Below are 16,312 nucleotides of genomic sequence, written 5' to 3'. Positions count from 1 at the left end.
CAGCAGCATTTTTCACAGAACTAGAACAAGAAATCTTACGATGTGTATGGAAACGCAAAAGACCCCGAATAGCCAAAGCAATCTTGAGAAGGAAAGATGGAGTTGGTGGAATTAGGCTTCCTGACTTCAAACTATACTACAAGGCTACAGCGATCAAGACAGTATGATACTGGCACAAAAAGAGAAAGGTAGATCAATGGAACAGAATAGAGAACCCAGAGATAAACCCACACACATATGGGCACCTTATCTTTAACAAAGGAGGCAAGAATATACAATGGAGAAAAGACAGCCTCTTCAATAAGTGGTGTTGGGAAAACTGGACAGCTACATGTAAAAGAATGAAATTAGAACACTTCCTAACACCATACACAGAAATAAACTCCAGATGGATTAAAGACCTAAATGTAAGGCCAGACACTATAAAACTCTTAGAGGAAAACATAGGCAGAACACTCTATGACATCCATCAAAGCAAGATCCTTTTTGACCCAACTCCAAGAATAATGGAAATAAAATCAAGAATAAACAAATGGGACCTCATGAAACTTAAAAGCTTTTGCACAGCAAAAGAAACCATAAACAAGACAAGAAGACAACTCTCAGAATGGGAGAAAATACTTGCCAACGAAGCAATGGATAAAGGATTAATCTCCAAAGTATACAAGCAGCTCATGCAGCTTAATACCCAAAAAGCAAATAACTGAATCCGCAAATGCGCGGGAGACCTAAATAGACATTTCTCCAAAGAAGACATGCAGATGGTTAACAAACACATGAAAAGATGCTCAACATCACTAATCATTAGAGAAATACAAGTCAAAGCCACAATGAGGTATCACCTCACACTGGTCAGAACAGCCATCATCAAAACATCTAGAAACAATAAATGTTGGAAAGGGTTTGGAGAAAAGGAAAGTCTCCTGCACTGTTGGTGGGAATGTAAGCTGGTACAGCCACTATGGAAGACAGTTTGGAGGTTCCTTAAAAAACTAAAAATGGAACTACCATATGATCCAGTAATCCCACTACTGGGCATATACCCAGAGAAAACCATAATCCAAAAAGAAACATGTATCATAATGCTCATTGCAGCACTATTTACAATAGCCAGGACATGGAAGCCACCTAAATGCCCATCAACAGATAAATGGATAAAGAAGATGTGGCACATACATACAATGGAATATTGCTCAGCCATAAAAGGGAATGAAATTGAATTATATGTAATGAGGTGGATAGACCCAGAGACTGTCATACAGAGTGAAGTAAGCCAGAAAGAGAAAAACAAATACCGTATGCTAACTCATATATATGGAATCTAAAAAAATGGTACTGATGAACCCAGTGACAGGGCAAGAATAAAGATGCAGATGTAGAGAATGGACTGGAGGACCCAGGGTTGTGGAGGTAGGGGGAGGCGAAGGGGAGGCTGGGACGAAGTCAGAGAATAGCATAGACATAGATACACTACCAACTGTGAAATAGAAAGCTAGTGGGAAGTTGCTGTATAAAAAAGGGAGATCAACTCGATGATGGGTGATGCCTTAGAGGGCCAGGACTGGGGGGTGGGGGGAGGAGGGAGTCACAGGAGGGAGGGAATATGGGGATATATGTATAAATACTGCTGATTCACTTTGCTGTACCTCAAAAGCTGGTACAAGAGTGTAAAGCAATTATATTCCAATGAAGAGCTTAAAAAAAAAGAAAAAAGTAAAATTATGAGGTATTGTACAAATGTGATTTTATTATTATTAAGCCCCTAGTTCAATTACAATTCTGTAAAGTGGACGCTATGACCAAATTATATGACTGAAAGTCTGAAGAATTCGGCAATTACCTACATGTTGTGATTTGAGGGACACCAGAAGAAGGTCTTTGTTCGAGTGATAACTACACCCTCTGAAATTGCACCATAATTGCTATTATTCCCCGAGGTTAAATAAGTCTTTTGTTTCTGTGAATCCCTCTGTTAAAATGCAAATTCCACAATGGAAATACAGTCAGCCCCTACTTGCATTATTGCTTTAAATTTTTCAAGAATTTCTCATATTTATCATCTCATTTTATGCTTTCATTTGTGTGATACAGTGGGGTTGATATTTCTACTATTTTTACCATTTTGCAAATAAACTAATTGAGGCTCAGAGAGCTGAAGTGACAACCAAATTCACGCAGTCACCACCATCTCTTTTGAAACTCAAGTCAAACATTTAAGTAATTGTTGATCCTCTCTTTCCCTGTTATCTTATATTCAAGGCATGAGAAGATTCTATCAGGACTTCCCTGGTGGCACAGTGGTTAAGAATCCGCCTGCCAGTGCAGGGGACACGGGTTCGATCCCTGGTCTGGGAAGATCCCACATGCCTCAGAGCAACTGAGCCTGTGCACCACAACTGTTGAGTCTGCGCTCTAGAGCCATTGAGCCACAACTACTGAGCCCATGTGCCACAACTACTCAAGCCCGCACACCTAGAGCCCATGCTCGGCAACAAGAGAAGCCACCTCACTGAGAAGTCCGAGTACTGCAACCAAGAGTAGCTCCCACTTGCCACAACTAGAGAAAGCCTGTGCACAGCAAATAAGACCCAACACGCCAAAAACATAAGGAAATAAATAAATAAATAAACCTTAAAAAAAAAGATTCTATCAGTCCTACCTCCACAATATTCTTAAATCCATTTTCTCTTCTCCATGTCTACTGCTATTTACTTTATTTACCATATTTCTACATCATTATCATCTCTACACCCCCATCTCTCACCTGGACTATGGCAATACGTTTCTGACTCTTCTCCATGCTTCTACTTTTACCCGCACAATGCATCCTCCTAGACTAACCAGAATGATCTTTTAAAAACAGGAAGTGGATTTTCAACAAATACTGCTGGATGTCCCCATGCAAAAGAATGAAATTGGAGTCTTACTGTACACCATATACAATAATTAACTCAAAATGGATGAAAGATCTAAACGTAGAAGCTAAAACTATAAACATAGAAGAAAAGTGTTATGACTTTGGATTTGGCAATGATTTCTTGGATACAACACCAAAACCACAGGCAGCAAAAGAAAAAATAAATAAATTGAACTTCATCAAAATTAAAAACACTTTGTGCATCAAAGGACACTATCAACAGAGTGAAAATGCAACCCATGGAGTGGGAGAAAATGTTTGCAAATATCTGATAAGGGATTAATACCCTTATTATAAAGAATTCCTACAACTTATCAACAGAAAAACAAACAAATCAATTAAAAATGAGCAAAGGGGGGCTTCCTAGGTGGCGCAGTGGTTAAGAATCCGCCTGCCAATGCAGGGGACATGAGTTCGACCCCTGCTCAGGAAGATCCCACGTGCCACAGAGCAACTAAGCCCATGTGCCACAACTATTGAGCCTGCGCTTTAGAGCCCGTGAGCCACAACTATTGAGCCCGTGTGCTGCAAATACTGAAGCCCACGTGCCTAGAGCCCGTGCTCCGCAGCAAGAGAAGCCACAGCAATTGGGAACCCATGCACCACAATGAAGAGTAGCCCCCGCTCACTGCAACTAGAGAAAGCCTGTGTGCAGTAATAAAGACCCAACAGAGCCAACAAATAAATAATTTTTTAAAAATGAGCAAAGGATTTGAATGGACTTTTCTCCAAAAAAGATATACAGATGGCAAATAAGCACATGAAAAGATGCTCAGCATCACTAATGCAAATCAAAACCACAGTGAGGTATCACTTCACATTCATTAGGATGATAGGAAGGAAGGAAGTAAGGAAGGAAGGGAGAGAGGGAAAGAGAAAGAAGAGAGAGAGATGGAAAAGAAAAGGAAAGAAAAGAACAAGGAAAGGAAGGAGGGAAAGAAGAAGGAAGGAAGAAAGAAGAAAGAAGAGAAGGCAGGAAGGGAAGGAGGGGGAGGGAGGGAGAGAGGGAGAAAGGAAGAGAAAGGAAAAAGAAAGAAAGAAAGAAAGAAAAGAAAGAAAGAGAGAGAGAGAAAAAGAGAAAGAGAGAAAGAAAGAAAGAGAAAGAAAGAAAAAGAAAGAAGGAAAGGAGGAAGGAAGGAAAGGAAGGAAGGAAGAAAAGAGGAAAGGAGGAAGGAAGGAAGAAAAAAGAAAGGAAAATAACAAGTTTTGACAAAGATGTGGAGAAACTGGAACCCTTGTGCATCGTTGATGGGAATGGAAAATGGTGCGGTCACTGCAAAAAACAGTATGGAATTCCTCAAAATATTAAAGAATTACCATACAATCCAGCAATTCTACTTGTGGGTATATATTCAAAAGAATTGAAAGCAAGGACTTGAAAAGGTATTTGTACATTCATAGCAGCATTATTCACAAAAGCCAAAGATGGAAACAATACAAATGCCCACTAATGTATGAGCTAATAACCAAAACATGAGGGGTTTTTTTCTGTATATACATGCAATGCAATATTATTCAGGCTTAAAAATAAAGGAAATTCTGACACATGCTACAACTTGATGAACCTTAAAGATATTACACTGAGTGAAGTAAGCCAGACACAAAAAGACAAATACTGTATGATTCCATTCATATGAGGTACCTAGAAGAGTCAAATTCATAGAGACAGAAAGTAGAATAGTGGTTGCCAGGGGATGGGGGGAGAGGAGAATGGGGAGTTATTTTTTAATAGATGCTGAATCTCACTTTAGGAAGATGAAAAACTTCTGGAGATGGATGGTGGTGAGAGTTTCACAACATTGTGACTGTACTTAATGCCACTGAACTGTCCACCTAAAAATGATGAAAATGGCAAATGTTATGTCTGTTTTATAAAAACAAACAAACCAAAAAAACCCCTCCAAACCAGAAACCAGACTTTCTCAATCCTTTCCTTAAGATCTTTTAATGATTTCTGTTTACAGTTAGCACCGACTGCAAGACCCTGCATTACCTGGCTGATGTTTACTTTGCCAAACTAATTTTGAGAGGGAAGGAAGGAAGGGAGGCAGAAAGGGAGGAATCAGAGCTGAGATTCAAATCCAGGTCTCCCGATTCTCAATGATATAGTCTGTCTTATGTAATTACCTGCCTCCTATATTTGTAAGTTAAACTTTATCAGCTAATTAACACCTTAGATCAAATATTTTAGCAAATTGTTTTCCAATGTGATACCTTGCTGAGAATCCGGTCCTTACCTACATAGTATGATAACTTTTTCATGAAGAAAGAGATTCTGAGCAGGTAACACTGGAAAATAAAAGCAGAGTGGAGAACTGCAGTCAGTTCTGATTTGTTCTAACTGGGGAGACAGGGGGAGCTTTACATAGGGAACGCTGTGAGGACTCAGCAAAGCTGTAAGAAGAAGTAGAATTTCCATGGGTAAAGGATGGTAAAAAGGACACTGAAGGCAGAGGAGAGCCAGAGCAAAGACAAGGAGAAATGCATCAGTGGGGGATGCCTGGGGAGCGTCAGGTAGATGGAGGGGTGGAGCAGATGAAGTGTGGACTGGAAGGGTGGGAGATGAAGCTGGGGAGGCTGTTCAGGACCTAAAAAGAAGGAGGGAACTCAAAGCCACAATAAGGAAATTGGACTTTAAGAGAAAAAGAGAGCCAGTCACTGCAGTGTAGAAATGGAGCCAAGGAGCCCCAGGAGTTTTTGGTGGGGAGAAAGGTAAAGGGCCATGTCATAGGCCAAGCACCTGCACCTGAGCAGGTGTGGGGACTTAGAATGGGGAATAGAGAAAGATGGGAAAGAAAGAGGAAGGTCTCTTCCTGGCCTATGCTCAGACAGGGAAATTAAGAAGAGGGGACCAGAGGGCTTCCTAGGTGGTGCAGTGGTTAAGAATCTGCCTGCCAATGTGGGGGACATGGGTTCGATCCCTGCTCCAGGAAGGTCCCACGTGCCGCAGAGCTAATGGGCCCGTGTGCCACAACTATCGAGCCTGCGCTTTGGAGCCCACGAGCTGCAACTATTGAGCCCATGTGCCACAACTACTGAAGCCCATGCGCCTAGAGCCCATGCTCTACAACAGGAGAAGCCACAGCAATGAGAGGCCGGCACACCGCAACAGAAGAGTAGCCCCCGCTCGCCGCAACTGGAGAGGGCCCACATGCAGCAGTGAAGACCTAACATAGCCAATAAATAAATAAATAAATTTATTTAAAAAAAAAAAAAGAAGAGGGGACCAGAGACAGATGCTAAACAACTGTCATACTGTTTAATGAACTCCAAGGAGTGTTTGCTCAGGGAATTATGTTAAATATCCTGTGATAAACCATAATAGAAAAGAATATGAAAGAGTGTACATATATGTATAACCGAATCGCTTTGCTGTACAGCAGGAACTAATACAACATTGTAAATCAACTATACTTCAATAAAACAAAATTTTTAAAAAAGAGTGTAGTTTGAACCTGGAATCAAGAGACCTTAATGAAAAAAAGAAAGGGAGGTGGGGATTCTAGAGGCCTTTGATAAAGACAGAGATAAGAGGGTAGAGTGAAGCTCCAAAAGGGCAGAGATCTCTGTAGCCCAAACCTCTAGAAAGTGACCAGTATGAAGAAACATTCAGTAAGTATTGTGAAAGAATGAACGGATGCAAAGGTGTGGATTCTTGGCTTTATTTTAACCTAGAAGATCTCCAGCAGTGAGACCCACAGCTCTGACCTTGGTCCTGAGCTTTGTTCTTTTGGTTGAAGAAATACAAAGTCTGCTTACCAAAGAGCTATCAATAATTAGGACTGGTGAGTAATACGCTGGCCTTAGAAGAAATCAGTTCCTTGTCAAGTGACTACTTAAATCAGAATTTGAGTAAATATCTGTAAGTTATGCTATAAATAGATTTCTACACAACTTCTCACCTGAGATGCCTTCTAACTTTCAAGTTCCCCGTAACGGTTATGTCACTGCTTATACTTACGCGCCTACAAAGGTTCCCTATTGCCTATCTAAGTAACTCTTTCCTCTTTGCAAGGCCCTGCGTACTTTGATCCTACTCTCTCTTTTTTTTTTCTTCAGCACTTTTGAAAAGCTTTTTCTCATCCCACACAGAGGCCATGCCTGTTCTCCTTCAGTGGTTTGAAGTTTAAATAACATAATTGTTGGATTTAGAAGAAACTGGCTCCAAATTCCAGATCCACCACTTGCCGTAGGGCTTTCGGTAAGTTACCTGACTTCTTTCAGCTTCAGTTTTATCATGAAATTATATGATGATGAGGATGATGAGGATGTGTTTTTTGAGGACTAATACATATCATATGGAAGTTCCCAGGACTGTGTCTGATACTTAGTCCTGTCACCTTTCTTCTGCATGAACCTTTTCCCTTTCTGTCAGGACCATAGTATTCGCTGCTTGACTGCTTTTGAATTGTTTCACATGTTTTCATTTTGCCATTACTACTAGATTGTTATTGAATCCTGGAGTCTACAAGCAGTGGCCAAAAAGTTGGACCTCCTGTACCCGTAGTACTTGTCTATAAAATGAGAGAGCTGGACCAAATAATCCTTTTATCTATGAATACTGTTATTTCAATATGCCTTTTGTATCCCTGCGGTGGCTAGCACAGTCTGACGCATTAACTATTTGCTAACTGAATGACTAAAATCTCTTCGTCGTTACTTCTCTCTTTTCTATTTTCAGTAGCCATAAACAATATAGTAGCATTAGGAAGAATATAGTAGGATCAACTAGGATAATGTATATGAAAGTAATTTTACAATTTCAAGTTGTAATTATATGTGTGTATATAAATTATATATTTATATATATTAGAACATAGGTATATGTAAATAGTATATATATATAGTATATATAAACTACTATCTATATGTATCTATGTATAAGATAGATAGATAAATAGATAAGTAGATAGATAGATGTTGTGGTGGTTGTAATAATAGAACAGTGGTAATAGGACCATCCATGATTTGAGCCAATTCTAATTTATTCACCAGTGTAAGAGCGAGGCTGGACTTATGTGACCCCAGGCCCAGCTTACGCTTGTCCAGTGTGATTCTCTGACAGCAGAGTGGTCCCATGTCATTGGGAAATTATTATTTATTAGTTTTTTAGTACATTGTACACAGAATCCATGCTCTGTGTTAGTCAGTGTGAAGAATATAAAGCTGATTCAGGCATGATCGCAAATCCAGGGAGGGAGACAGCTAATATGACGTTATCACCATAATATTTTACTCCCGAGAGATACTAAGCAAGGGAGATTTTGCTCCTGCTGCCTCTTCTGCTTCAAGACTTTAATCTACTGGCCCCTTTACCCTCTCCGCTTTATACCTGGCAACTCCTATTTATACTTTAAGACTCAGTTCAGGTAGGGCTTCCCTGGTGGTGCAGTGGTTAAGAATCTGCCTGCCAATGTAGCGGACATGGGTTTGAGCCCTGGTCCGGGAAGATCCCACATGCTGTGGAGCAACTAAACCCGTGCGCCACAACTACTTGAGCCTGTGCTCCAGAGCCCTTGAGCCACAGCTACTGAGCCCATGCCGCAACTACTGAAGCCCGTGTGCCTAGAGCCCATGCTCCGCAACAAGAGAAGCCACCGTAATAAGAAGCCCGAACACTGCAATGAAGAGTAGCCCCCACTCGCCACAACTACAGAAAGCCAGCCACACAGCAGTGAAGACCCAATGCAGCCAATAAATAAAAAATAAAATAAATAAATAAATTTTAAAAAATATTAAAAAAAAAAAACAGTTCGGGTACAGAATGCCTCTGTTCCCCCCAACACCTTACCATCACATTACTTAAGGCCTATTTATAGCAGTTCCTTTTACCTAGTACATCATGTTCAGCAATCAAGAAAAATTATAAGGCATATTAAAAAGCAAAAAAAAAAAAACCAAAACACAATTTGAAGAGACAGCACAAGCATCAAAACCAGACATCTAACCAGAGCTGTTAGAATGATCAGACCTGGAATTAAGAACAACTATGATTGATTTACCAAGGACTCCAAGGGATAAAGTAGACAGCATTCAAGTACAGATGGGTGATGTAAGAAAAGAGATGGAAATTCTAAGAAAGGATCAAAAAGAAATGCTAGAGATCAAAAATACTGTAACAAAAATGAAAAATGTCTTTCATGGCTTATCAGTCGATAGGTCATGGCTGAGGAAAGAATCTCTGAGCTTGGGGATATATCAATAGAAGAGCAAAGAGAATAAAGACTGAAAAGAACAGAATAGAATATCCAAGGACTGTGGGACAACTATAAAAGGTGTAAGATATGCATAATGGAAATATCAAAAAGACAGAGAGAAAAGAACAAGAGAAATATTTGAAACAATAATGACTGGGAATTTCTCCAAATTACTGTCAGATACAAAATCACAGATCCAGGAAGACTGGAGAACAGTAAGAAGGATAAATGTAAAAAACCTACACCTAGGCATAGCATTTTCACACTACAGAAAATCAAAGGTAAAGAAAAATGCAAATGTATAAAACTCCTAGAAAATAACATAGAAGAAAACCTAGATGATCTTGGGTAAGTCAAAGACATTTTAGATACAACACCAAAGGCACAGTCCATGAAGGAAATAATTGAAAACCTAGACTCCATTAAAATAAAAACTTTCTGTACCACAAAAGACAATGTCAAGAGAATAAAAAGACAAGCCACAGAATGGGAGAGAATATTTGCAAAAAGACACATCTGGCAAAGGACTGTTATCCTAAATGTACAAAGAAGTTTTAAAACTCAATGATAAGAAAACAAACAACCTGATTTTAAAAGATGCGCCAAAGACCTTAACATTCCTCACCAAAGAAAATATACAGATGGCAAATATGCATATGAAAAAATGCTCCACACCATGTCATTGGAGAATTGCAAATAAAACAACAGTGAGATATCACTACACAGCTATTAGAGTAGTCAAAATCCAGGACTTCCCCAGGGTCCAGTAGTTAAGACTGCCCGCTTCCACTGTGGGGGGCACGGGTTCCATCCCTGGTGGGGGTAGTTCCACATGTCGCACTGTGTGGCCAAAAAAAACCAAACAAACAGTCGAAATCCAGAAAACTGACAACAGCAAGTGCTGACAAGACTGTGCCACTGGCTGGTGGGAATGCTAAATGGTTTAGCCACTTTGGGAGACAGTTTGGTGGTTTCTTACAAAACTAAACATACTCTTACCATATAATCCCCAGCAATCCTTGGTATTTACCCAAATGAGTTGAAAACTTAGGTCCACATGAAAACCTGAACATGGATGTTTAAGGCAGTTTCATTCATAATTGCCAGAACTTGGAAGCAACCAAGATGTTATTCAAAAGGTGAATGGTATACCCATTCAATAGAAGATTGTTTAGCACTGAAGAGCAATGAGCTCTCAAGCCATGAAAAGACATGGAGGAATCTTAAATACATGTTACTAAGTAAAAGAAGCTAATCTGAAAAGGCTACATACTATATGATTCCAACTACGTGACATTTGGAGAAGACAAAACTATGGTGGCATTAAAGAAAAATCAGTGGTTGCCAGGGTTTGGAGAGGGAGGAGTGAGGGAGGAATAGGTGGAACACAAGAGAAATTTTAAGGCAGTGAAAACACTGTGTGATATTATAATGATGAATACATATGATTATACATTTGTCCAAACCCACAGAAGGTACAATACCAAGAGTAAACCCTAATACAAGTTATGGACTTTGGGTAATTATGATATGTCAATGTAGGTTCATCAATTGTAACAAATGTACCATTCTGTTGTAATAGTGGGGGAGGCTGTCCATGTGGATGGGCAAGAGGTATATGGGAAATCTCTATACCTTCTTCTCATTTTGCTGTGACCCTAAAAGTGCTCTTTACAAATTGTCTTAAAACAAAAAAGATTCAGGGACTTCCCCGGTGGCACAGTGGTTAAGAATCTGCCTGCCAATGCAGGGCACATGGGTTCGATCCCTAGTCCCGGAAGATCCCACATGTCACGGAGCAGCTAAGCCTGTGCATCACAACTACTGAAGCCTGCATGCTCTAGGGCCCGTGCTCCGCAACAAGAGAAGCCACTGCACTAAGAAACCTGCGCATCACAACGAAGAGTAGCCCCACTCGCCACAACTAGAGAAAGCTTGTGCGTACCAACGAAGACCCAACACAGCCAAAACAAACAAACAAACAAAATTCAGATCAGGCATCATTATCTCCTAGCAGCCTTTTCTAACCACCCACCTCTTCCTTTCTTATTTCTTAGAGCATTCAATGCTCTCCTCTATCATTGTGTATTGAATTAGAATCATTTGTCCTTGTGTCTATATCTACCACTAGATAGTGAGTTCCTTGAGGAGAGAAATGATACCTTACTCATCTTTTCTCCAATAAGTTTAGCAGAGTGCCTGGCACATAAATAAGAATTCAATAAAATCTACTGAAATGAAAAGAAATTCAATGGGCCTAAGATCACTTTGTCAATTACTCAAACATTGCCTTTAGTTTTTTTAAAGATTTATTTATTATTTTATTTATTTATTTAATTTTGGCTGCGTTGGGTCTTCGTTGCTGCACACAGGCTTTCTCTAGTTGCGGCGAGCGTGGGCTACTCTTCATTGTGGTGCACAGGCTTCTCATTGCAGTGGCTTCTCTTGTTGTGGAGCACGGGCTCTAGGCGTGCAGGCTTCAGTAGTTGCAGCTCATAGGCTCAGTAGTTGTGGAGCACGGGCTTAGTTGCTCCATGGCATGTAGGATCTTCCCAGACAGGGATCGAACCCAGGTCCCCTGCATTGGCAGGTGGATTCTTAACCACTGCGCGACCAGGGAAGTCACTAGACATTGCTTTTAAGAATATCTAGCTTTTTAAAGCATATAAGAAGATGCAAGAAACTGTTTGCCAGAACTAATTTGGACGATGCCAGGTTACCTCCTGCGTTCCAACTTCCTGCTGCATTGCAGCCTTTTAGGATTCGGTGGCTGATTCCTATTCTTGACCTTGGTTCCAGCATCTGCTCCCCTCGGCTTTCATGGTCTTCTTTCTTGAGACCTGAAAATTAGTCTTGACTATTCATCCGTCAAACATTTACCAAAAAATATTTATTACACCAGGCACTTCCTGGCACTGGGGTTACAAGCAAACAAAACTCTTACCCCAGAAGAACTCATTTAGTCAGGGAGAGAGACTTGTAAAACACATAGTTGAGAGAGAGGTACACATTGTGATAGAAACACCCATAGACTCTTGGCATCAGAATTCAGGGTCTTATCTTGAGAGAGACCGTGAAAATCCATGATGTAAGGATTTGTCATTTTAACGAGGTGGAAATTTGAATGAAACTATCTTCAAGGTTGAAGGGCAATGAAAGCAAAGCACTTAGCCAATAAGTGAGACCCAGATGTCTAGACAGGATGTGTATTTTGGCCTGGTACTGAGGTTCATAACTCCTCCTCAAGAACACTGTCATTACAGAAATCAAGTTGACTGTTTAAATTTTTCAGGTACATTTAATCAGAAATTAAATGCTATTGTGAAAATAAATAAATAAATGCTATTGTGGGGTTCCCCCAAATGGGGTATTCTCTAAGACCTAAAGAAAAGGTTCTTTTGAATGTGAAGGATATATTATATATACTTAAGGATAAATTTATTAAATGTACAGACCTGTACAATGAAAGTTACAAAATATTGCTGAGAAAAATTAAAGACAATCTAAAAGGATGGTACAATAAACAGTACTCATGAATCAGAAGACTCCATGTTGTTGTCAATTCTCCCCCAAACATGTATTCAATGCATCTCAATCAAAATTTCAAAGGCTTTTTGTAGAAAGCAAGAACTTCAGTCTAGAATTTACATGGCGGGAATACCCTGGCAGTCCAGTCGTTAGGAATTGGCACTTTCACTGCTGGGCCCCAGATCAATCCCTGGTCAGGGAACTAAGATCCCGCAAGCCACACAGTGTGGCCAAAATTAATTAATTAAAATTTATATGGAAATGCAAAGGACCTAGGGTAGTCAAAACAATTTTGAAAAAGACAATAGCTGGAAGACTTACACTATCTGATTTCAAGAGTAACTGTATAGTTACAGCAATTGAGATAGTCTGGTATTGTTGTAAAGATAGACATAAAGATATCGGGAACAGAATATAAGTCCAAAATTGACCCACACAAATCTAGTCAATTGTCTTTCAATAAAGTGGCCAAGATAATTCAATGGAAAAAAGAAAAAACTCTTCAACAAATTGTGCTGGAACAATTGGGTATCCATATGCAAAAAAATTAACTTTATCCTTTACTTCACACCATACACAAAAATTACCTTAAAAAGGATTACTAACTGAAATGTAATACTTAAAGCTATGAAACTTCTAGGAGAAAACATTGGAGAAACTCTACTGTAACTAATAGTAGATAAAGATTACTTAAATAGGACACAAAAATCACACACCACAACTGAAAGAAAATGATAAATTGTATTTTACCAAAGTTAAAAACTTCTGTTCTTCAAAAGATATTGTAGGGAATTTCCTGGCGATCCAGTTAAGATCCTGCATGCCATGCAGTGTGGCCAAACAAAAAAAAACTACTGTTAAGAAAATGAAAACACAAGCCACAGATTGGGAGAAAAAAATGTTTGAAATACATATATTGACAAAGAACTTGTGTTCTGGATACAAAAGAACTGTTACATTCTTCTGTGTAATAAGACAAACAACCTAATATTTTTTTAATGGGCAAGAGAGTTGAATAGGCACTTTGCAAAGGAAGATATATAAATGGCCAAAAAGAATATGAAAAGATGCTTAATATTATGAATCATAAGGGAAATGCAAATTAAAACCACAATGAAATATCATAACAACTAGAATGGCTAATTTTTTTTAATTGTTAGTATTATGCATTGTCAAGGATGCAGAGCAACTGGAACTCTCACACTCTGCTGATGGGGGTGTACAATGATAAACCACTTTGGAAAACAGATGGGCAGTTTGTTATAATGCTAAACATGCACTTGCCATATGACTCAGCATTTCCATTCCTAGATCCAAGAGATCTAAGAGAAAGGAAAACACATGCCCATACATAGATTTTTACATGAGCTTTCATCTTCACCTTATTTACAATAAGCAAAACCAGAAACAACCCAAAGTTCTGTTAACTATTGACTGGATAAAGAAATTGTAGACCATCTATATCAACAGAATACTGCTTGGCAGTAAAAAGGAGTGAACTGCTGATACACCCAACAACATGGATGAATATATCACGTTTAACAGAAGAACCCAGAAATAAAAGTTGATTCTACTGTATGAGTCTATGTATCGAAATTGCAGAAAGGCAAAACGAAAGTGAAAGAAAGCAGATCAATGTTTGGTCATGTCAAAATGACTCAGGATCCAACTTGATCAGGATCATTTTGTAACAATCCGGTTGGCAATAAGCATCATGATTGCAATGAATGAAACATCAAATGTTTCAATCCATGAGTTATTTTATTTTATTTTATTTTATTTTTGGCCGCCCCACGAGGCATGCGGGATCTCAGTTCCCCGACCAGGGATCGAAGCTGCAGCGCCTGAAGTGGAAGTGCAGAGTCTTATCCACTGTACCACCAGGGAAGTCCCTTCATGAGTTTATAATGATATTAAACCATACAAACACACACAACAGTTCAAAAAATATAAGAATGTGACAAACTAACAATTTTCAGTTGGGAAGACAAAAATGTTGTTATAATATGTTCTGTACATTATTTCTAACAGCTTGACCTGACCACAAAGATCTTAAAATTGAGAAATAAAATATTTATTGACCACATGGTTACTGATTGAAAGAAATTGAGGCAAATGAAAATGTGTTAATTTGTAAGAATGGGATTGAAAACAATTTTTTCTGTTGAAACACTTCTTGTTTTAACAACACATAAAACTTTGAAACTCTTTTGCTGTAAACATCTGACCTTGCGTTCTACCCACAGAAATTCCCTGAATTCACACTACATGTTCATTCTCAGTCCACATAGCTTTTTTCCCTTCTTTTCATATCTGAAATGCCAGGTCCCCTGACATCTCCCAGTTTAATTACTGTAAGTGATGAAATGCCAAATAGTCTCCTAAATTCCAGGCCACTTGGGTGGTATTTTGATACATCTCATTTTCAAAGTCCTAGGTTTACATTTGATCATGTTTATGCTACTCTAATCAGTCCACAGACCTTTTGTCAGGGTTTCTATATGTTCTCCCTTTGGGCTGGCATTCAGTCATGAGGGAAACCAGACTAAAGAATCCAGATGGAGTCATTAAACCCATCATCATTAATGGAAAAACAACCTGAAGGGCAAGCTCTCCTGATAGCTTTCAGTAGGTCTGTCTCATAGTCAGAAAACAGCTATTTTTACTTATCACCAACTGTATGGTGATATGGAAAATTGTATGGAAAACACAGACCCTGAAAGGGGCCCAGGGGAAGGGGAGGTTGTGTGTAGGAAGTGAGGAGGAGTGAGATAGGTTTGTATGCCCCAGAATACTATTCCTGCAGGGAACTGGAGGGACAGTGGAGGCTTAGAGCTAAAAAGAACCTTACAATGACCTAGTCCATCCTCTTCAACTTACAGACTAAGAAACAAAGACTCAAAGAAGTAAAGTGAATCGTAGCCTTCAGACAAGAACCCAGGGCACCCTGAAGCCTAGTTTAGGATCCTTTCTACTCTACCACCTGCATTTTCAAAATTATTATTTAGAAAGCTAAAACAGACATATTAGGAGACAACCTCTTAATAAATTTCAGGGTTCGGTGACATTGAGATTTTGCCAAAACACTAAAAACTGCCTGAGCCATAGAGGTATTCAGATATTTGCAGAGGTTACTTTAACTGGCTCTAGTGTTCCCTGGGGCACACTTCCCTTGTTTATATTTCTTAACTAAAAAGTTGAAAACAAGAAAGTATAAAGATAGTGAAATGGAGCAGGACCCTATGTTCCTTGCCGCTCCATGTCCCCAGCCTGCCTTTTGTCTGTGGAAAAACTTTAGCCAAAGAATAAGTTTAATCAGGGAAGTGAGAAAATGCAGAAACAAAGGAAAACAGTCAAAGGAGACCAAATAATAATAGTTTAGCCATTAAGCATAGTCAAGGACCTTTAATTCCTCCTTAAGGTCTACAGATAATATTCTGAGCCCTATCCTGTGAGCTGTCTTATGGATACTGAAACCCCCACCAGGTGGAAGAAGTTAACTACATGATGACCAGGCTGTAGCCATGACAAGCTGCCACAATTCCGAGAGTTGGCCTCAGAGAAATGGAAACAAACCGACCCAGGAACTGAAGATTAATTGTGCCTAAAACAATCAAGATGACGCTGGTCAGACCACTGATGACCAACTTCAAGATGACTGTCAGAGCTG

The 16,312-nt window shown here is 39.3% G+C and overlaps 1 protein-coding gene across 3 annotated transcripts in view; it reads right to left on the bottom strand.

Moving 5' to 3' along the window:
• Positions 1 to 16,312, bottom strand: part of SIK3 (SIK family kinase 3) — a 295,319-nt gene that overhangs the window by 276,964 nt on the left and 2,043 nt on the right. Inside the window, exons 1-2 of one of the 3 annotated variants that reach the window (XM_057747819.1) lie at positions 13,393 to 13,409; positions 11,835 to 11,954 (exon numbers count right to left, since the gene is read on the bottom strand). The exons of 1 other annotated variant lie outside the window; for it this stretch is intronic. In XM_057747819.1, the coding sequence (XP_057603802.1) occupies positions 11,835 to 11,861 (27 nt within the window). In that variant the 5' untranslated portion in view covers positions 11,862 to 11,954; positions 13,393 to 13,409. Of the gene's footprint in view, positions 1 to 11,834; positions 11,955 to 13,392; positions 13,410 to 16,312 lie in introns of those variants that run through there. One more of the 3 variants, XM_057747818.1, reaches the window with a different exon arrangement.

Source organism: Hippopotamus amphibius, chromosome 9, assembly GCF_030028045.1.
Source record: "Hippopotamus amphibius kiboko isolate mHipAmp2 chromosome 9, mHipAmp2.hap2, whole genome shotgun sequence".
NCBI lineage: Eukaryota > Metazoa > Chordata > Mammalia > Artiodactyla > Hippopotamidae > Hippopotamus > Hippopotamus amphibius.
Note: the sequence above shows the minus strand (reverse complement) of the source record. Positions and strands in the feature narration are given on the sequence as shown.